The following is a 22,790-nucleotide window of genomic DNA, read 5'->3' as shown; positions in this document are numbered from 1 at the left end:
CCATGGGAGTTCAGTTTACCGTGGAAGTTCAGTTTACCGTGGAAGTTCAGTTTACCATGGGAGTTCAGTTTACCATGGGAGTTCAGTTTACCGTGGAAGTTCAGTTTACCATGGGAGTTCAGTTTACCGCGGAAGTCCAGTTTACCATGGGAGTTCAGTTTACCGTGGGAGTTCAGTTTACCATGGGAGTTCAGTTTACCATGGAAGTTCAGTTTACCGTGGGAATCCAGTTTACCACGGAAGTTCAGTTTACCGTGGAAGTCCAGTTTATCATAGGAGTTCAGTTTACCGTGGGAGTTCAGTTTACCATGGGAGTTCAGTTTACCGTGGGAATCCAGTTTACCACGGAAGTTCAGTTTACCGTGGAAGTCCAGTTTACCATGGGAGTTCAGTTTACCGTGGAAGTTCAGTTTACCATGGGAGTTCAGTTTACCGTGGAAGTCCAGTTTACCGTGGGAGTCCAGTTTACCATGGGAGTTCAGTTTACCATGGGAGTTCAGTTTACCATGGGAGTTCAGTTTACCGTGGGAGTTCAGTTTACCGTGGAAGTTCAGTTTACCGTGGAAGTCCAGTTTACCATGGGAATCCAGTTTACCGTGGGAGTTCAGTTTACCGTGGAAGTCCAGTTTACCGTGGGAGTTCAGTTTACCATGGAAGTTCAGTTTACCGTGGAAGTTCAGTTTACCGTGGAAGTTCAGTTTACCGTGGGAGTTCAGTTTACCGTGGGAGTTCAGTTTACCGTGGGAGTTCAGTTTACCGTGGGAGTTCAGTTTACCATGGAAGTTCAGTTTACCGTGGAAGTTCAGTTTACCGTGGAAGTTCAGTTTACCGTGGGAGTTCAGTTTACCGTGGGAGTCCAGTTTACCGTGGGAGTTCAGTTTACCGTGGAAGTTCAGTTTACCGTGGGAGTTCAGTTTACCGTGGGAGTTCAGTTTACCATGGGAATCCAGTTTACCATGGTAGTATAGTTTACCGTGGGAGTTCAGTTTACCGTGGGAGTTCAGTTTACCATGGGAATCCAGTTTACCATGGGATTTCAGTTTACCATGGTAGTATAGTTTACCGTGGGAGTTCAGTTTACCGTGGGAGTTCAGTTTACCGTGGGAGTCCAGTTTACCATGGGATTTCAGTTTACCATGGAAGTCCAGTTTACCATGGGAGTCCAGTTTACCATGGTAGTATAGTTTACCATGAAAGTTTAGTTTATCGTGGGAGTCCATATATTTGGCAAAGTCTGCGTGTCTCTCTCCCCGTGGTCGCGTGGGGTTTTCTCCACATTTAGAATCCACGACAACACCACGCGTTCAGAGGATGTGGCCGCTGTAAATGTCCATGTGATGAGCCTCTTCGTTGAGTCGTCATTTGTGGGCAGGTCGCCTCTGAAACAAGAGCCGCACAGCTCGGCAGGGCCTTGACCTGTGTACAATAAAAACGAGGCGACGTTTCGGAGCAATGACCCTTTTTGTAGCCGTTCGGCCACGCAACCGTGTATGTAAGCAACAAAGACCACCCCCCCCCCGTGTTGCCTGTAACAGACTGTAGGGGCAAGTGCTGTTAGCGAGCATCTATGAAGGCTGGAAAGGCACACGAGGGGGTGGGTGGCCAGCACCACGCCCGGCCGCCTTTGTCTCCCCAGTGGCGATGTTTACACACCGCACCGGGTACTTATTTGAGGCCGAGTCGACCTAGAGGAGGCCCAGGACCGGTTCAATAATCGTCACCGGCGTTGGCCGTGAGCGGGAATCAAACTCGGGTCGCCAGGTTCGTAGCGCGCTAACCGCTGCACCACCGCTCCCCAACGCATCATGACGTCACATCCACCGGTGGTAAGGGCGGGCTCCGCCCCCCCCGAGATCCACTACAAAATCTTATGACGTCTCATCCGGCACGAGACAGCTGTGTTGCGTGACGTCATGTCCGCATACTCCCATTCCCCCAAAGGCGAGTTGCTCAACAGGGGCCAACACGACTTTAATGACGTCACGGCCTGCGAGGGGTGGGGTCCACCGCAATTACCGGATGCGACGTCACGGCCACTCAGAGGTGTTTTTTGATGGATGGCAGAGGTGGGCGGTGCCCAATGGAAACCCAAACTGATTTATGACGTCACATCCGCGCAGTGTGTAGGAAGGGGGGATCTGGGGGGGGGCGGGGCTTGTTGGATACATCGGACGTGATATCACCGTGGGGTGGGGCTGTGTGGTAGGGGGCGGGGCTTGTTGGATACACCGGACGTGATGTCACCGTGGGGGTGGGGCTGTGTGGTAGGGGGCGGGGCTTGTTGGATACACCGGACGTGATGTCACCGTGGGGGTGGGGCTGTGTGGTAGGGGGCGGGGCTTGTTGGATACACCGGACGTGATGTCACCGTGAGGGTGGGGCTGTGTGGTAGGGGGCGGGGCTTGTTGGATACACCGGACGTGATGTCACCGTGGGGGTGGGGCTGCGTGGTAGGGGGCGGGTCTTGTTGGCTACACAGGACGTGATGTCACCGTGGGGGTAAGGCTGTGTGGTAGGGGGCGGGGCTTGTTGGATACACCGGACGTGATGTCACCGTGGGGGTGGGGCTGTGTGGTAGGGGGCGGGGCTTGTTGGATACACCGGACGTGATGTCACCGTGAGGGTGGGGCTGTGTGGTAGGGGGCGGGGCTTGTTGGATACACCGGACGTGATGTCACCGTGGGGGTGGGGCTGCGTGGTAGGGGGCGGGTCTTGTTGGCTACACAGGACGTGATGTCACCGTGGGGGTGGGGCTGTGTGGTAGGGGGCGGGGCTTGTTGGATACACCGGACGTGATGTCACCGTGGGGGCGGGGCTGTGTGGTAGGGGGCGGGGCTGTGTGGTAGGGGGCGGGGCACCGCGCGGCTCTGCTGGGGTCGCGGTGAGCGGGGCTTGGAGCGCGGAGCTCCGCGCTGAGAGCGACAACGATTCACCGCCCCTCGCTCTCAAACTCCTCAACAGCTCGGCTCACTCACTCACTAACTCACTCCCTCACTCACTACTCACTCACTAACTCACTTACTCACTCGTCCAGCGCACGAGAGAGGAGGCAGCGGTGGTAAAGGGGGGGAGAGCGGGCGGGCCGGCGGAGTTGCCTTCCTCGTGGTCCACCATGGGGGAGACGAAGATCATCTACCACATCGACGAGGAGGAGACGCCGTACCTGGTGAAGGTGGCGGTGCCCGCCGAGCTCGTGACGCTCGCCGACTTCAAGGCGGTGCTCAACAAGCCGCACTGCAAGTTCTACTTCAAGTCGATGGACGCCGACTTCGGGCGAGTACTCGCCGCCTTCACCACCACCATCACCACCTTCACCACCATCACCACCATCACCACCACCATCACCACCATCACCACCTTCATCACCACCACCACCACCTTCACCACCACCACCACCACCATCACCACCACCACCATCACCACCACCACCATCACCACCACCACCATCACCATCACCACCACCACCATCACCACCACCATCACCACCATCACCACCACCACCATCATCATCACCACCACCATCACCACCACCATCACCACCACCATCACCACCATCACCACTATCACCACCACCATCACCACCATCACCACCACCATCATCACCACCATCGTCACCACCATCACCACCATCATCACCATCATCACCACCACCATCACCACCACCATCACCACCATCACCACCACCATCACCACCATCATCACCATCATCACCACCACCACCATCACCACCACCATCACCACCACCATCACCACCACCATCACCACCACCATCACCACCACCATCGCCACCACCATCACCACCACCATCACCATCATCACCACCATCATCACCACCACCATCACCACCACCACCACCATCACCACCACCATCTTCTCCACCATTTCCATCACCACCACCATCACCACCACCACCACCATCACCACCACCTTCACCATCACCACCTTCACCATCACCACCTTCACCACCATCACCACCACCATCACCACCACCATCATCTCCTCCATCTCCGCCTTCATCACCTTCACCATCATCACCACCTTCACCACCACCATCACCTCCACCATCACCTCCACCATCACCACCACCTTCACCACCACCATCATCACCACCACCACCTTCACCACCTTCACCACCATTCACCACCATCACCACCACACAACCTCCTCGATTCTCCGCTTTAAGCCACGGGACGCGACCCCACCACGAGGGCCGCCAGGCTCCTCATCACCATCACCGTCGTCGTCGTCGCCTGCCGCTGCTGCTGCTGTTGTTGTTGTTGGCTGTGAGCGCGGCGCAGACTTCCCCCTCCTCCTCCTCCTCGACATTCTCGCAGTCCCCACGAGTCAAACACCACGAGCTGGGAGTCACGCGGCGTTCACATCCCTCTCTGTGTCTCTGTCTGTGTGTGTCTGTGTCTCTGTCTGTGTGTGTCTGTGTCTCTGTCTGTGTGTGTCTGTGTCTGTGTCTCTGTCTGTGTGTCTGTCTCTGTCTGTGTGTGTCTCTGTGTGTGTCTCTGTCTGTGTCTGTGTGTCTCTCTGTATGTGTCTCTGTGTCTCTGTGTCTGTGTGTGTCTGTGTGTGTCTCTGTCTGTGTCTCTGTCTGTGTCTGTCTCTGTGTGTGTCTCTGTGTGTGTCTCTCTCAGGAGAACCGCGATAGCCGAAACTTTCACTCGCCTCGATCCCCCCGCCCGCCTCTGTGTGCGCACTCGTTGTGTGTGTGTGCACACTCGTGTGTGTGTGTGTTCACTCACTCTCTCGTGTGTGTGTGTTCACTCACTCTCTCGTGTGTGTGTGTTCACTCACTCTCTCGTGTGTGTGTGTTCACTCACTCTCTCGTGTGTGTGTGTGTTCACTCACTCTCTCGTGTGTGTGTGTGTTCACTCACTCTCTCGTGTGTTCACTCACTCTCTCGTGTGTGTGTGTGTTCACTCACTCTCTCGTGTGTGTGTGTGTTCACTCTCGTGTGTGTGTGTGTTCACTCTCTCGTGTGTGTGTTCACTCTCTCGTGTGTGTGTGTGTTCACTCTCTCGTGTGTGTGTTCACTCTCGTGTGTGTGTGTGTTCACTCTCTCGTGTGTGTGTTCACTCTCGTGTGTGTGTGTGTTCACTCTCTCGTGTGTGTGTTCACTCTCGTGTGTGTGTGTGTTCACTCTCTCGTGTGTGTGTTCACTCTCTCGTGTGTCCCCTGCAAGTGAACCCACGAGCAGTGTGGATGTCTACTCCGTCAATTATTGCAGCACGACGCCTGTTCCCAATTCTCTGTCGCCTCGGGTAGCGCAAACTCCTCCATCATGGTGGTGATGATGGTGAGGGTGATGATCATAGTGGTGAGGATGGTGGTGATGATGGTCATAGTGGTGAGGATGGTGATGATGGTGAGGTTGATGGTCATAGTGGGGAGGATGGTGATGATGGTGAGGTTGATGGTCATAGTGGTGAGGATGGTGATGATGGTGATGATCATAGTGGTGAGGATGGTGATGATGGTGATGATCATAGTGGTGAGGATGGGTGGGGGTGATGGTGATGATGGGGGGGTAATGATAGTGAGATGGCATGGGTGGTGATGGTGGTGGTAGGGATGATGATGAGAATGGGTGGGGGTGATGGTGATGCTGTGTGTAATGATGGTGAGGATGGCAGGGATGATGATGATTGTGGTTGTTGGTGGTAGTGATGATGATGGGTGGGGGGGTGATGTTAATGTTGGAGGATGGGCACTGTGGTTCAGTTTCTTTGTGCTCCTGAAATCCAGCCTCGAGTTGATGATTGTTTTAATTTAATGATCATGGTGATGGTGTTGCCGATAATCGTGGTAGTTCGTGATGGTGGTGATTTTGATCATGGTGGCGATGGTGATGATGGTGATGATGGTTGAGCGTTTAGCGCGCTGTGCTACAAAACCGGCGACCAAAGTTGGATTCTCGCTCACGGCCACCGCCAGTGACGATTATCTGGATTGGTCCTGAGCCGTCCACTAGGTCGACTCGGCCTCAAATGAGTACCTGGTGTGGTGTGCGAACATCGCTACTGGGTGAGACAAAGGCGGTCGGGCGTGGGGCTGGCCACCCACCCCCTCGTGTGCCGTGCCAGCCTCCGTAGGCGCTACTCGCTAACAGCGCTTGCCCCAAACAGATTGTTGCAGGCTTCACGGGGGATCTTTGTTGTGTTGTTTGTGCTCCCAAAAGCTGAGTTGGCGATGGTGGCTATGTTCGTGGTGGCTATGTTGTGTTTATTGAAAGCGCATGGGAGGATGGGCGCTGTTAGTCGGATGCGTGTCTGATTCATACGTGCCATGGTCGGTGGTGATGTGAGTAGTGTGATTGTGGGAGTAGTGGTGATGGTGTGAGTAGTGGTGGTAATGTGAGTCGTGGGAGTAGTGGTGATAGTGATGTGAGTAGTGGTGATTGTGGGAGTAATGATGATGGTAATGAGAGTAGTGTGATTGTGGGAGAAGTGGTGTGAGTAGTGTGATTGTGGGAGTAGTGGTGTGAGTAATGTGATTGTGGGAGTAGTGGTGGTGATGTGAGTAGTGGTGGTGATGTGAGTAGTGGTGGTGATGTGAGTAGTGGTGGTGATGTGAGTAGTGATGGTGGTGTGAGTAGTGGGAGTAGTGGTGTGAGTAGTGTGATTGTGGGGGTAGTGGTGGTGGTGATGTGAGTAGTGTGATTGTGGGAGTAGTGGTGGTGATGTGAGTAGTGGTGGTGATGTTAGTAGTGGTGGTGATGTGAGTAGTGGTGGTGGTGTGAGTAGTGGTGGTGATGTGAGTAGTGTGATTGTGGGAGTAGTGATGGTGGTGATGTGAGTAGTGTGATTGTGGGAGTAGTAGTGGTGATTGTGTGAGTAGTGGTGGTGATGTGAGTAGTGGTGGTGATGTGAGTAGTGATGGTGGTGTGAGTAGTGGGAGTAGTAGGTGTGAGTAGTGTGATTGTGGGGGTAGTGGTGGTGGTGATGTGAGTAGTGGTGATGTGAGTAGTGATGGTGGTGTGAGTAGTGGTGGTGGTGATGTGAGTAGTGTGAGTAGTGGTGGTGGTGATGTGAGTAGTGTGATTGTGGGAGTAGTGGTGGTGATGTGAGTAGTGGTGGTGATGTGAGTAGTGATGGTGGTGTGAGTAGTGGTGGTGATGTGAGTAGTGTGATTGTGGGAGTAGTGATGGTGGTGATGTGAGTAGTGTGATTGTGGGAGTAGTAGTGGTGATTGTGTGAGTAGTGATGGTGATGTGAGTAGTGTGATTACACTGTGTAACAATTGGTTTTTGTTCCCTTTGAACCTATCTACGTGACTTTACTGAAAGACCCAAAGAATCTGAATTCCTGCGGTCACGAAAGCTTTAAGTCAAGATTGGGTAGTAAGTGTTATTTCCTAATTGCTTATGCCTAAAAAGTTTAGAAAATGGCTATTATTCCCCACAAACTTTGCTTTTGTGACCAGGACAGTGATATTTTGAAATCTACATATTTTCATTGAGAAAACGGGCGAATTTGTGTCTTTTCATTCACATAAAGTCAGAAATAAACTATTTGAATCAAAATGAACATGTATTTATACTAAAGTAATACAAAAATGACTACAAAAGATTTAGACACCAAGGCGCACTACCACAGGCAGGACTGGTTCTCTGGGGAGGAACAACGTCAAGTGGGAGCCACTGGTGGACCCCCAGAAGGTGCTGATGCCACCACTGCACATCAAATTGGGCCTTATGAAACAATTTGTCAGAGCTGTAGATAAGGAGTCGGCAGCCTTCAAATACCTTCAAGACTTCTTCCCTAAGCTGTCTGAGGCAAAGGTCAAAGCCGGTGTCTTCGTCGGACCACAGATAACGAAGATCCTGGAGTGCAATGAATTCCCCAAGAAGCTCACTAGTAAGTAGAAAGTGGCTTGGAGCAGCTTTGTCGCAGTGGTTCGTGGCTTCTTGGGAAATCACAAGGTCGAAAACTACGTGGAGCTGGTTGAGACTCTGGTGAAGAACTATGGCACAATGGGCTGTAGGATGTCCCTCAAAGTCCATATCCTTGATGCTTATCTTGATAAATTCAAGTAGAATATGGGAGCGTACTCGGAGGAGCAAGGCGAGCGCTTCCACCAGGATATACTGGTCTTTGAACGCCGCTACCAAGGACAGTATAACGAGAACATGATGGGAGACTACATTTGGGGGCTGATTCGTGAAAATGATTTACAGTACAATCGTTAATCTTGAAACACTACTCATTTCTAAATCTTTTATAGCCATTTTTCTATTACTTTAGTATAATTACATAAAACATTTTATTCATATGTTATTTTTTTCTGACTTTATGGGAACGAACAGACACATTCGCCCGTTTTCTCCTTGAAAATAGGTAGGTAGATTTCAAAATATCACTGTCCTGGTCACAAAAGCAAAGTTTGTGGGGAATAATAGCCATTTGCTAAACTTTTTTGGCATAAGCAATTACGAAATAACACTTGCTACATAGTGTTATTGGAGTAGTGTGATTATGGGAGTAGTGATGGTGATGTGAGTAGCGTGATTATGGGAGTAGTGGTGGTCAACACTTAAAGTAATATAACTCAGTATTAATGTTGCATGTAACTTGGGTCACCGAGTACGATTGATACAAGTTATACGCTTATTATTAATAAAGTAATTATTCTGACTTTAACCAGACTTTAAGGGAAGGGGTGTGTATTAAAGTTTGTTTATTTACAACATTGTGTTAAACTCGTCTCTGCGTTTGCGTTTATACACACGTGTGCGTCCACAGTACTGTATTGCCAGTTCTGCGTCTCTAGCTGAGATATCTGAACGGGTCCTGGGCCTCCCCTATGTCGACTTAGCTTCAAATGAGTACTGCATGCCACGTGTAAACATCAGCACAAGGGGAGGCATAGTGTTGGCTACCCGTCCCCGCCTCGTGTGCCGTGCCAGCGTTCATCACAATATGTGTGGGCCACTGAGCCTGTGGGTCGCTGTGTGAGTATTGGTAGCTGTGTGTTTCCGTGGCTCTCTCAGTCTGTGTGGGTCAGTTGGGGGAGGGGGGGGGGGTAGATTTGTTGTGTGGGGGGGGGCACCATGGCAGTGAGATCCCCCTAAGCAGAGCGAAGAACTTTGTGGTGCCAAATGAGACATTTGGTCGCACCTCCTGAGCCCTGCCTCCAAATCATCATCTCCACATATGCAATTCATTATCATCTCCACTAATAATAATCACCATCTCTATGCTACATAATAATTACTTTTGGGTATGTGATCTATGGATCAGAAGCGTGGAAATTCGAGCAAAAGATTCAAATATCTTTGTGCGTAAAGATTCACGGAGGGGTGTATCCTTGGAATCGCACCGAGAGATGGCAAGAGGAACAAGTGGGTTAGAGAACATGCGCAGGCGAGAGAGACATTATCACGGTGACTGTTCACCCTTTCCCGTTCCTAGACGTCTGCAAGTTGCAGGGTGTGGGTGTCGTGTTCACCGCCGATTCTCACAACATGCGAGTGGCTCGGCGTTCATTTGATTTAGAGAGGCGTAGTCACGCCGTTGTTATTAAAGGTACTGTATTGACCGCAGTTAACCGTAGCGACACGACCACACTGATAGCTGGCACCGAACTGTGCCACACACCCTCCCACAAAATAAAACAACTTTATTGGAACGTCTTCTGATGTAAAGACGTACTAATAAAGTTACTATATTTTAGGTTTTTTTCCGATTCCATACACGTACGTCTTTGGAATGGAATCGGATAAAAATCCGATGGCATACACGTGCGTCACGTGCACGTATGGCACAAACACGTACGTCACGTACACGTACGGCACGTACACGTACGTCACGTACGTCACGTACACGTACGTCATCGGAATGCGAAAGGGTTAAGAAAAGAAATTGGGGCCTGGGCAGGATGCGTCGCACTCATTGCACACAAAGTGGTTGCCACAAATGGCGCACAATACCTTGCTGATCTTTCATCAAGGAGCATAAACCATCACGCAAATTCTGGTCATTCTCGCAGCAACATCTTTTTAGCTGGCCATCGAACAAGGACGGTCACTGCATCGTGCGCTTTCAGATGCGCTTCTGCGACCGTCTGGAACGCTCTTCCTTCTGAAATTAGGAAGCCACTGGAAGCTATGCACTTTTCAATGTAAATAGAAAACTCATTTGTTTAGAACTGATTTTTGTTCATCGTTCTTCCCCCGCACCTCCGATTAGCACGGTTGGCCATGTACAGTGCGAAAGAAGTTCAACGTGCGTACGTCACGGTCTTAAAGGGACGATGACCGATGGTCAAGAATAACAACTGAGTGGCAGTCAAAATCATAAAAGCGCAACCCTGACGGGACGTACACCACAGGAATGAAGCTGCTGTGCTCCATCCCAGCGGTGACTCAGAGATGTTAACTCCCTCGCCTTGTATGCAGGATGTCGTGGGTCCGATTCCAACCCGGACGCCTGCTGCTGTATATTTGGAGTTTGCGTGTCCCTCTCTCCCTCTCATCATCATCACGGTGGCTAGGAGATGTTAACTCCCTCGCCTGGTATGCAGGAGGTCGTGGGTTCGATCCCGACCCTGACGCCTGCTGCTGCTGTATATTTGGAGTTTGCGTGTCTCTTTCTCCGTGGTCTTTGGGATCCTCCGGGGTTTTCCCCACCACATTTAGAATCAATGTCGCGGTTTAATTAAAATATAAAATGGTTTGCGTCTATACATTTCCATGTGTTGATGAGCCACTTCGTTCAGCTATCATTTGTATCCAGGTCGCTTCTGAAAAAGAGCGACAGCAGCTCGGTGGGCTTTACCCGGTAAAATAAAAGTAGTTTAAGTGCAGGTGCCGGGTGAATTGTTGCGTTGCGAGATCACAAAAGATGATGAGGGCTTGAGTGGTGGGGAGGGGATCTTCCATCCAGAAGGGGATTGGTGATGGCTGATGATGGTGATCCAATCGCTTCTCATCATCTCGATCAGAATTCTTGAGTAAAGTCTGTATTTATCCTGGAGAAATACGATGAGCTTCCCGAAGCTATCTTTCACAGATGTCCAGTCGGATGCGTTGCTCTGGGTTGTGGAGGAAGTGTGCATTGTATTTTTGTGTTTATGTGAAGGAATTACAGTGCGTCGTCGCATATCCCTTTTGGCTGCGGACTTGGGGATAGGCGGATATGTGAACGTCTATAAAGCAACGTGAATAGTTCCACCATTGTAGGTGACCGGACATGAAGAGCACGCTGCCTTAAACACGAGGGGGGGGCGGGGGGGGGGCACGTCAGTGCCCTTTAGTTGTGAGTGAACGTGAGTTGAGGTAACAGCACTTCCGGAGCAGCGGAGGTGGAGCTACCATCTCCACCTCCGCTGCACAGGCCTTTACATCACATTTTTTCGAGCCACCTTTCTAGGGAAGTGGCTCCTTAACCTCTACTGCAGCCTTGCACCCTTTTTGTTCTCAATCTAAAAATGTTTTTATCACACTAATACATAGGGTTTGATGAAATAAAGTAGTTGCACTTACGTGCCTGTGCTCCATTTGTGTTTTCGATGATTTAACTTCTAACAAAATCTGGCCATGTCTCGCGCCCCCAGAAAGGGCATCTCGCACCCCCTGGGTTAAGCACCACTGCTCTCGGGCCTCCGTCTCCACCGCCGTGCTTCGAACTCTTATTTACCTTGACGTATGTTGAAGAGAAAAGCCTATCAGCATCAACACCAGCAACGGCACGACGCAAATCTCGTTCAGCAGACGAGCAGCAACTCTTGCCCACGGTGCGTCTGATCCGGCTCTAGGGCCGGCCTCTCATTCCACAAGCGCGCAGGAAAATGCTCCTTAGCTGTCATCCGCGCTCGTCGTCATTCGCCATGGACAGCCGAACAAATAGAAAGACGAAGACGTATGTTGAACTTTTATTCGCACCGTTATGTGGCGAGCCGCGCTGATTGGAGGTGCGGGGGAAAGACAACAAACTAAACACAGATAGCAATTCGAAAGAAATTAGTTTTCAATCTAGATGAGTCTGGCTTCCTTATATCGGAAGGAAGAGCGCTTCAGATGGCCACAGAATCGCATCTGATTGGTTACACAAAAACTGCACTTGAAACGCGCTGATGATGAGACTAACCACGATGATTGAACCAATTTTAAGTGCGAAGGTCGATTCGTCGTGCCCGTGCCGCTACATAATCTCCCCCCCCCCCCCAAGCGCCATTAACGCGATTCCGTATACGTGTTCGTGCGTGTTTCTGTAGGTACTCGCGTGGGTGCTAATTGTGTTATCTAAGGGAGTTGTGCGATAAGGATTTTCGCAACGGTTTTGTTTGCTCGCGTACGATATGCTGCCACCACGTCTGAACTGCCACGGAGCCGGGGGTTGCCGAGTAACCCGCGTTCAGACGACGATGATGACGTCCCTTGCTAATTGGGGTTGCCGCGTGATAGGTTCTTTTATGGCGCGATATCAGCTTTCACGACGTGACGGTTATCGCGGTGTCGGCCAACGTTGAACCGATGTCTGGCAAGTTTACGATTCGGACGTTCACGATGTGATGAAAACGTTTATTTTGTCTTTTGAGACATTGGCAATAATAATCCATTTTCACGGTGCGACGATTACCAACTTCTTATAAGTTTGTGGTTGTATTTTGCCATTCTTTTTGCATTTTTAATGACCGATAAGGAAAAAAATAATCGGCGAAGCCGGGTAACCGTTTCCGTCAGGATCTGGACACCGATTCCAGTGGAATTTTAGTCACGAGTGCCCCAAGAAATGTGGCAACCCCCCCTATTGTGTCAACTGCCATGGTGGCAGCTCCCTTCGTTCTCTCCGCTTGCTCTTCTTGACCGTCGATGCGTCACGTCTCTTCACGTTCTCCTAACCACGTGTTCCTCCTTCTGTCTCTCGGTGTACTTCCAGGTGCGCGTCTACGCCGCTCCCCTTTCTTTGCGCACCCTTCAGAGTTTGTTCCAATTTCTCTGCCACCCTCCGTGTTTACGATCCATGCGTTCATAGCCGGTAGGTTCGAAAGGTGTCTTATTTTGGCACATTGCCACGTTGAATTTTAATATTGGCATATAGGCCATAGGCCAGAGCAGAAATCAGTATCACCTAATGTAACAAAACTTTTAATCCACAATAGAGGTTTTTTTTGGGATTAGATCACGCCACCACCCGACACAGCCAATTAGTAAGGTTTGTCACGTGAACAGAACATGGCAATTTGCTACTTGTTCAGCACACCGGAGTGTTGGAGAGTAAACCCAATTATGGATAATATTGGTCGCGAATGCCTACGGTTAACTTTTTAACGGTACAGATTTATTTACACGGCCAACGAGAGTGAGTTCCTTGAGAAACCCCACTCATTTGAAGCGGTTCTCAGTTGTTTTGGCCATGTAGAGAAACTTGCACCCCGCTAAAAGTGACGCCACCCATGGGTGGCACCGACAAGTGAAGATAGCACGTGTGGACCCATGGACCGTTATAAAAGTTTTGACGTTGCTCAGGTTGGGGTCTCCAAACGTTGGGCAACGCTTTGTATCGATGTGGCCGGTTTCTGGTCGGGAGAGTGCCTAGTGGCAGCATGACGTCATACTGCACTGTCGAAATTGAGAGAACTAAAAATAATTTTAACCGTTCCGCTAGCTCGAGGCTTAGTGCTGCTTAGAAGCGAATTACCAAGTAATACACTGTTCTAACTGCATGCCTATACAGGTCACCATGCGTCGATTAACTATGAACAGACAATAACAGTGTCTGCGATTTCTTAAACCCAAAATTGGCAGGATGTACATGCATGGTGTGCGTGCGTAATCTGCATGCATAATGTATGTTAATTGTCATGTGCATAACCCAACCGGTAATGGGTATCCATTGTAATTTATATGTACACATTAACCCCTACGCCTCTGGCCTTCGCACCGGATTGGCTCACAAGTGACGACGTCACATCTATCCCTCTATTTAAGATCGAAACAGGAGCAAAGATCTCTCCACAACCCTGGCCGTAGCCTGCTGATGCTGGTTGTTGTTGTGGTTGTTGTTGTTGTAGTAATTACCGGCGAAATGTCACATTACTGGGAATTGTAAATGTTGTGGGTTTACTCTCCAACATGCAACCGGTGTGCTGTACTCGTAATGAATTGGCTCGTTTTGCTTACGTGACAAACCTTATTGGCCGTGTCGGGTGGTGTTGGGTTTAACAACACATTTAGTCACGCGATTTAACCCAAAATAACATCTATTACAGATGCACTGCTACGTTCACGCCGGATCATAGTCACCAGCGTCACAGCGCCCCGCACCCCCCCACCTTCACGTTACACACCGACCGACAGAGCTGACGCACGGACGCTGACGACCTCAGTCGACGAACGCAACGTTGCGTTATCGCCGCATGCCCGACACGATTAGTGCGCGTGAGATCGGTGAGCGAGCGTGTGGTTAGAGTGCTTTTAAAAACAAAAAACCCCAGAAACCCCATTTTCCTTTCTCGTGTTTTTAGCCGACCAAACGAACGCATTCCTGACCGCCTGTTTGGTCTCTCATCCGCACTGCGCACAGCCGCCACCACACCGCAGGTCACAACACTTCTCTCTCGTCCGCCTTCTTCCATCACAATTGCTCCACTCTGGAATTCCCTTCCATCATCATCGTCGGCCTCTCTCTTCCCCAAGCTCTCACAATAATAACCTCGCTCAGTTTTGAGAAACGCCTAAAGTGCTTGCCTTTCTTTTGCTCCGATTACAGCTTCGGTAATGAAGCAGTTTGTGGCTGGCCGCTTGGCCTTTTCGGCCGTGGTGCCCGGCAGTCGTGTAAAAAGTGAAACTCGCAAACCACCTATTGCAGTACAGGTTTTTTTTTTGGTTAGATCGCGTGAATATTAAAATGTCGTTAAACCAGCCACCACCCTGGCTATCGCAAATCTGGCTGTGTCGCCTGATGAAGCTGTTTGTAATAACTGGTGAAACGTCGTACTCAGATGGTAAATGTTGTGGATTTGCTCTCCAACACACCGGTGTGCTGCACTAGTAACGAATTGGCACATTCCGATTACGTGACAAACCTTTCTAATCGGCTGTGTCGGGCGGTGGCGGGTTCAACGACACATTTATATATTTACACGATCTAACCCAAAAACACCTGTGTTATGGATGATATTGGTCGCGAAAGCCTACGTGTTAAAACCCCCTACTTTAGCTTCGCTTGTTGTCATCTCTCGAGCCCGTGACCTTATCTCTAATGGTCGTGGCGGCACTGCAGTTGGGGGGGGGGGGGGGGAGCGCTGCGCTAAACTAAAACACTTCTCTGACGGGGGAGATGCCGGGTGCCCTATATTTGTTTTTATTTTCCTTTGGGAGTCCGAGGCCTCTTGAGAAGGAAGGGCCCTCACTCAGGCCTTTGCCCACCTGTTGTCTCGGCACTGAATGATGGCTTTCGGGGTGGTGGGGGGGAACTCTGCGTAGTGGTCCGACCGCTCTCCCCCTCGCCACCCGTGCGTCGCTTTAAGTCTCCAATCTTCTACGGTTTCCGAACCGAGCGCATCGGCTCCCTGCCCGCGGAGCGTGCCGCCAAAGCCGGCGGGAAGCGGGGAAATCCCGCCACTGCTCTCGCTCACTGGTACGGTGACGCGGTTGGCCCGGCGGTGGCGAGTCCGCCGCTTTGTTTTGTGGAGGTTCGCGGTTCGACTACTGGAAGCCGCCCTGGTTATTACCGCGGTGGATGATGTTAAAGATCCCATGACGTCATTCTAAATGAGCAGGCCATTGCGTGATCCAAATTTGCCAAATTCGAAAAATGATCTCGCACAACAGCAACATCGCCCCCCCTTCCCCCCACTATGAAGTTACTGCAGAGTGTGTCTGAAACATGAGCAGCGGCTTCCTTCGTGACGATCGCCCTGCTCTGTAAGAATAGCACGAATAAAAAATGTCCTCGGCTATTATGGTTGTTGTTATAACGCTAAGCCAGCTCATTATTTTTGAGCAATGCCATGGAAAAAACATCCCCCTGCCGCTTCGGGAGATCAAATGGAACTGGCGACATGTGGCTCGCGACTCCAGCACGTGCCGCCCGTTAGACCCCACGGGGAGCCTCGTCTAGCTCTCGACTGGATATCGGAACCCAACCCGTCGTTCCGCCACGTGTTGCCATTCCTCCGCGCGACGTCCTCGTCGTCGTCACCCGCAGTCGATTCACTGAAAGGTGAACGGGGTCAGGATCGATCCCCAGGGGTCCCTGGTTCGATCCTCGATCTCCCGGCGGCAGTTGCAACAACGTCGCGAGGTTCTCAAGTCTATCCCCATCCTCTCGGTTTCTCCCAGCGGTTTGTAAACGGGCGCATCGCAGTTTGGTTCCTACGTACGCTCGCGCAAGGGTGAATTGTTGTGGGTGGGGGTGGACTTCGACCCTCTTCAAGGATCTCGAGTCAGTGTAGAAGAGTAGGCCAAATACAACTTCAAGCGGCTGTCTGTAACTCCCTGTAGCGGGACGGGCCCTTCCGTGAGAAAGCGATCGCAGCGCTGCACCTTTGCCGCTGCCGCCGGTGGTCAGGATGAACGAGGCAGGAAATGAGGGAGGCGGCACGGGGGGCGGGGGGGGGCTGAGCGTCAGGATTGGTTTCCCCAACTCTCCGGCCCTTTCGGCCCAGGACCACCAGTGCTGACACCGCAACAACAACAACCGCCATTCGCCACGAAGCGGCGGTGATGTCACCACGGTGCCTGTGCCAGGCTAGGTGCACTTTTAAGGCCACGTGAAGTGTCGACACCAGCACCCGCAACCAGCACTTGCCGGCGCGAGCAGCAGCAGCGCCACAACGTCGTGCTTCCCACGGTTGTTTATTGGGCGGCGAGGTGGCGTCGTGGAACCGCTTGTGCCTCGCAGTGAGAAGTGCCTGGACGCGACTCCCAACTCGGGTGCCTTTCTGTGCAGAGTTTTGTCAAGGGGCATGAACTGGCATGATCGCGCGAACTCCCGGTCATCATCATCGCAGCAGTAGCAGCGGCGGCGGCTTTTGGCTACCCACGCTTTCGGATGCGCCTCTGTGCCCGTCAGGAACGCTCTTCCTTCCGATATTAGGAAGCCACTGGAGCTATGCACTTTTAAATCTAGGTTCCTAACTCATTTCTTTAGAACTGCTTTTTGTGTTTGTTGTCCTTCCCCCGCACCTCCGATTAGCGCGGTTGGCTACGTACGGTGAGAAAGAAGCTCAACACACGTGTGTGTTCTCCCCCTGTTCTGCGTGGGGTTCACCCATAGCTATGAAGAAAAATACCCCGTAAAATGTGTTTGGTATTGGCCAAAAAAACGTTAAAATGCTGTACATTTACCTACCAATTATTCAATTAGGATCACAAACAGCAGCAGCATCACCATCACCAACCACTGCTGCCAAACCAGCGCAGGACCCTCTTGACAAAAGTGTCTTGAGACTCGAGCGAGGCTTTGATGGGTAAAGAAGCGGAGTGAAAAAAAAATGAAAAATAAGTGCAGTCATCACACGCTTCATTAGCCCCACATGACTTGAGCGAGTGCCGATTCAATTTGGAGATACCGCACGCACGGTGGTATGCGCGTGCTCGCACGCGGACAAATAAACACTGAGAGATCTCTGCGTTAATTTGCATTGGGATCAGCGCTCTTTGTATAATGCGGAGAGATGTGGGACAAAGACAAAAAGGGCCCACCCCACCCCCCCGTGGTGGCTGGCGTGGCACACAAAGGGTGGTGGTGGGGGTAGGCCAGCACTGCGCCCGGCCGCCTTTGTCTTCCCAGTGCTGTTGCTTACACAATGCACCGGGTGCTCATGATTTAAGGGAGGCCCGTAACCAGTTCGAATATTAGCCACTGATATTGGTCGCAAGGTGGGGAATCGAACTCTGGTTGCTGACTTGGCAGCGTCGGGCGACAACCACTACACTACCGCTCCCCACAACACACACAACCACTACACTACCGCTCCCCACAACACACACAACCACTACACTACCGCTCCCCACAACACACAACCACTAGGCTACCTCTCCCCACAACACACACAACCACTACACTACCGCTCCCCACAACACACACAACCACTAGGCTACCGCTCCCCTCAACACACAACCACTAGGCTACCGCTCCCCACAACACACAACCACTACACTACCGCTCCCCACAACACACAACCACTAGGCTACCGCTCCCCACAACACACACAACCACTAGGCTACCGCTCCCCACAACACACAACCACTACACTACCGCTCCCCACAACACACACAACCACTAGGCTACCTCTCCCCACAACACACACAACCACTACACTTCCGCTCCCCACAACACACACAACCACTACACTACCGCTCCCCACAACACACACAACCACTAGGCTACCGCTCCCCTCAACACACAACCACTAGGCTACCGCTCCCCACAACACACAACCACTACACTACCGCTCCCCACAACACACAACCACTAGGCTACCGCTCCCCACAACACACACAACCACTAGGCTACCGCTCCCCACAACACACAACCACTAGGCTACCGCTCCCCACAACACGCACAACCACTACACTACCGCTCCCCACAACACATACAACCACTACACTACCGCTCCCCACAACACACACAACCACTAGGCTACCTCTCCCCACAACACACACAACCACTACACTTCCGCTCCCCACAACACACACAACCACTAGGCTACCGCTCCCCACAACACACACAACCACTACACTACCGCTCCCCACAACACACACAACCGCTACACTACCGCTCCCCACAACACACACAACCACTAGGCTACCTCTCCCCACAACACACACAACCACTACACTACCGCTCCCCACAACACACAACCACTACACTACCGCTCCCCACAACACACAACCACTAGGCTACCTCTCCCCACAACACACACAACCACTACACTACCGCTCCCCACAACACACACAACCACTAGGCTACCTCTCCCCACAACACACACAACCACTACACTACCGCTCCCCACAACACACACAACCACTAGGCTACCGCTCCCCACAACACACACAACCACTACACTACCGCTCCCCACAACACACACAACCACTAGGCTACCTCTCCCCACAACACACACAACCACTACACTACCGCTCCCCACAACACACACAACCACTAGGCTACTGCTCCCCACAACACACAACCACTAGGCTACCGCTCCCCACAACACACAACCACTACACTTCCGCTCCCCACAACACACACAACCACTACACTTCCGCTCCCCACAACACACACAACCACTAGGCTACCTCTCCCCACAACACACACAACCACTACACTACCGCTCCCCACAACACACACAACCACTAGGCTACCGCTCCCCACAACACACAACCACTACACTACCGCTCCCCACAACACACAACCACTAGGCTACCGCTCCCCACAACACACAACCACTAGGCTACCGCTCCCCACAACACACACAACCACTAGGCTACCGCTCCCCACAACACACACAACTGGTCCCTACAACACACATAACCGCTGCCCACAATACACACAATCACTACGCTACTGCTCTCCACAACACACACAATCACTACACTACCGCTCGCCACAACACACACAACCACTACGCTACCGCTTCCCATAACACACACAACCACTACACTACCGCTCCCTACAACACACACAACCACTACACTACCGCTCCCCACTACACATACAACCACTACGCTACCGCTCTCCACAACACACAAACAACCACTACGCTACCGCCCCCCACAACACACACGGCACAACTGCACACACTCAGAACACCTCTCATCACGCGAAACGCGTTTGCCAATCATTGGACACGTGCAGGGTGTGAGGATGTTTGATTTGAAAGGAGACTGTGAATGTGAAAGGAGCCGCCGCTGGGCAGTAGTGGTTTGAGCAGAGGGCGGTAGCTGGGGGGGTTGGGGTGGGTGTTGGTGGGGCAGGGGGGGAGATGGTGGCCTCAGGGATGGGCTATGGGCGACACTGCTTCGGTTGCGAGGAGGCTTTAGCATGGCCAGGGTCGACCGGCTTTGATGTGAAGTCCCATGGCTCCCTTCCCTTGGCCAGCCCCCCTCCCGTATCCCCTCCCAACGCAACCCCCACAACAGCACCCCACCCCCACACAGCTGTAGTTGTGGGGGACAGCAGGAGAGGTGGTGGGGTGTGTGGGGGGGTAATTAGTACAGCATGTTACATACAGCTGTCCCTCTCTGCCTTGCGTGGTGGCTCTGCTGGGGGTAGCAAGCGGTGCCGGAGGAAGAGGGGCGATGAGGGGGGGGGGAGGTTGGAAGGAGTGGACGAGAGAAGTTGGAGTCAACGGCCGGTTGTTCAATTCCACACAATGGCCTCTGTCCTTTAGTTATCCGGTCGAGAGGGAGAGTGCCGGGCATGCTTTGGCGCGTTCAGTCGCGGCGTACGGGCACCACACCTCTCCTTGTCTCCCGGTCGGTCGTTGGATCGATCGGACTGCGTTGTTTTTATTACCTCTCGCCGAAATGAAACTTTTCTTTTACGCTTCAATGCGCACGGCCAGACTTGGCACCGTCTCGGGAATGTGGATTATCTGTTTCTTTCCCTCCCGCGCTGGCGGAGATCCACGGCCGGGCTAAGACGCATCACGGCTAGAATCCAGATCCGTTGGCGATGGAACGGGATGCGTCCTGCGAGGGGAACGTCCGCCGAGGTGACGGAGCGAAGATGAGAGGGGGGCGTCGAGGCGCCGAGATGCTAACTCCCTCTTCCAGTCTGCAGGAGGGTCGTGGGTTCAATCCCGACACTGATGCCTGCATCTAATGTACGGAGTTTGCATGTTTTCCCAGTGAGCGGTGGATATTTCTGGGGGTCCTCCGGGTTTTTCTCTCCACATTTAGAATCAACATCACGCCTTTACCTTCACCTTTATTGCAGCCTTGCACCCCTTTGGTTCTTGGGGCATCCTGCACCCCCATGGTGTGCGTGCACCCCAGGTTAAGAACCACTGCTTTAGAGTATTTGGCTGCTATGCATTGCCGCACGATAAGCCACTTCATCGAGCTGTCATTTGTGGCCAGGTCCCTCCTGAAAAAGAGCTTTACCTGGTGAAATATAAAATAGTTACGTTTTTAGTTTGCGTGCAGGATGGTCGGCGGTTTGTTGCATCGCAGGATGGATGGAGGCTGGCGGTGGTTTGGGAGGCCTTCATGTAGCACTTCGTGTTTGCCCATGCATGGGCACAGTCTTCGGAAGTGAAAAGCCTTCCGGAGAAGTTTCATTATGATGACAATAACTATGATAACGATGATAACGACGGTAATGCCGACGATGGCAATAACAATGATTACAATAGTCAAGATGATGATGACGACGACGATGATGATCACCGTCGTCGTCATGACGATGACAACGATGATGGTGCGACGACCATGACTGCAACGATAATGACGGTGTCTATATCTCATCTCCCCCCCCCCCGCCCCCCACGCAGGGTGGTGAAAGAGGAGATATCTGACGACGCGGCGCGCCTGCCCTGCTTCAACGGCCGCGTGGTGTCCTGGGTGAGTGCCCGTCTTCGTCGCGTCGCCCTGGGCTCTCCCAAGAGTGGAGGGTCATGCAGATAAACAGCTCCCGTTGTTGTGCCACTGTTGTTGTGCCACATTCACCCAACCCGCACTGACCGTCGCGGCGAAGTATGGTCTAATAACCCCCGCGACCAGCAGTGGCCCTCATCCAGCAGTGGATTGACAACGGAGGCTGCGGATGCACTTGAGGCTCGGTGAAGCCGGCACTACGGCACTTAGGATTTCAAAGGGTCGGTGTTAAACCCCCTGAGGCTCATAGAGAGACCTGTCAAAGCAACTGCCATTCACTCCCAGAGAGATGTTGCCCCAAGCAACCTACGTTCACTTTGATAGGGGGACTGTCTGCCTGTTGAAGGCAACCTCCATCCACTCGCACGGCGATGCGTGTTGACTTAAGTCTCCATGACCTCCGTTACCACCGGGGGAAGTCTGTTCGAGGGCATCTCCACGACCGTCGAGATGCGGGCGTCAAAAGTGGCTCCTGTGTCGCTTCGGAGAGCTTCAAGTTTCTAGTTTTGTTTTGTTCAACGAAGTTAGAGCTCGGGAGACCCGGGGATAGGCTCGTTCGCACGAGTGACCTGGGGAGCATAAGTCTGCTGTGCGTGTGCGTGCGTGTAAGCCCGGTTGTGTAGTTTAGTGGTGTCCTCTTCGAACGGATGGCGCTCGGAGTGTAGTGTGTAGTGCCCAACCGCGGCGGTGTTAACCGGGGGGGGGCGGCCTGCCGGTTTGGAACCGCGAATCCCCAGCAACAAGCGGCTGAGCGCGCCACCGCCGGGGCCCAACGTCGCCTCTCCCCAATTCCGGCGCCGCTGTTCGCTCAAGCGGAGAGACCCCTGTTCATTTCTCCACGGGTTGTTTGTGTCTTGATCACTTCTACCATTCGTTCGCACTAACCACCGCCACCCATCGCCACCCATCGCAGCCCCCAGTAGTAACATCCATCAAACCAACAGAATGTTTAAAAAAAAGTTATATTTTTGGCTGTACAGGCAGTCCCCGGGTTACGGAAGGGTTAGGTTCCTGAGAACGATCTGTAACTTGAATTTTTTCCGTATGTCGGGAAACTGCACCATTTCCCCCCAAAATCAACGATAAAACCCCAGAGCCGGAAATAGTTGTGCCTTCCCTGCCGTTTTCACTCAGTACTACATCGTATGATTCTTTAATTTAATCGAATATCTACCCTAACGCTACCCCCATAATTAAACTAATGGAGCATATACTGTATCCAATTGTTTATGAA

General features: G+C 52.1%; 1 protein-coding gene across 2 annotated transcripts in view; it reads left to right on the top strand.

The window, feature by feature from the left end:
- Positions 1 to 2,856: 2,856 nt before the first annotated feature.
- Positions 2,857 to 22,790, top strand: part of LOC133352306 (segment polarity protein dishevelled homolog DVL-3-like) — a 63,354-nt gene continuing 43,420 nt past the window's right edge. For both annotated transcript variants that reach the window (XM_061567878.1, XM_061567876.1), the window contains exons 1-2: positions 2,857 to 3,273; positions 21,454 to 21,523. In XM_061567878.1, the coding sequence (XP_061423862.1) occupies positions 3,113 to 3,273; positions 21,454 to 21,523 (231 nt within the window). In that variant the 5' untranslated portion in view covers positions 2,857 to 3,112. The remainder of the gene's footprint in view (positions 3,274 to 21,453; positions 21,524 to 22,790) is intronic.

Source organism: Lethenteron reissneri, chromosome 40 (assembly GCF_015708825.2).
Source record: "Lethenteron reissneri isolate LAM-NWPU_2019-01 chromosome 40, ASM1570882v1, whole genome shotgun sequence".
NCBI classification, from domain to species: domain Eukaryota; kingdom Metazoa; phylum Chordata; class Hyperoartia; order Petromyzontiformes; family Petromyzontidae; genus Lethenteron; species Lethenteron reissneri.
This window is presented reverse-complemented; position numbering and strand designations above follow the sequence as displayed.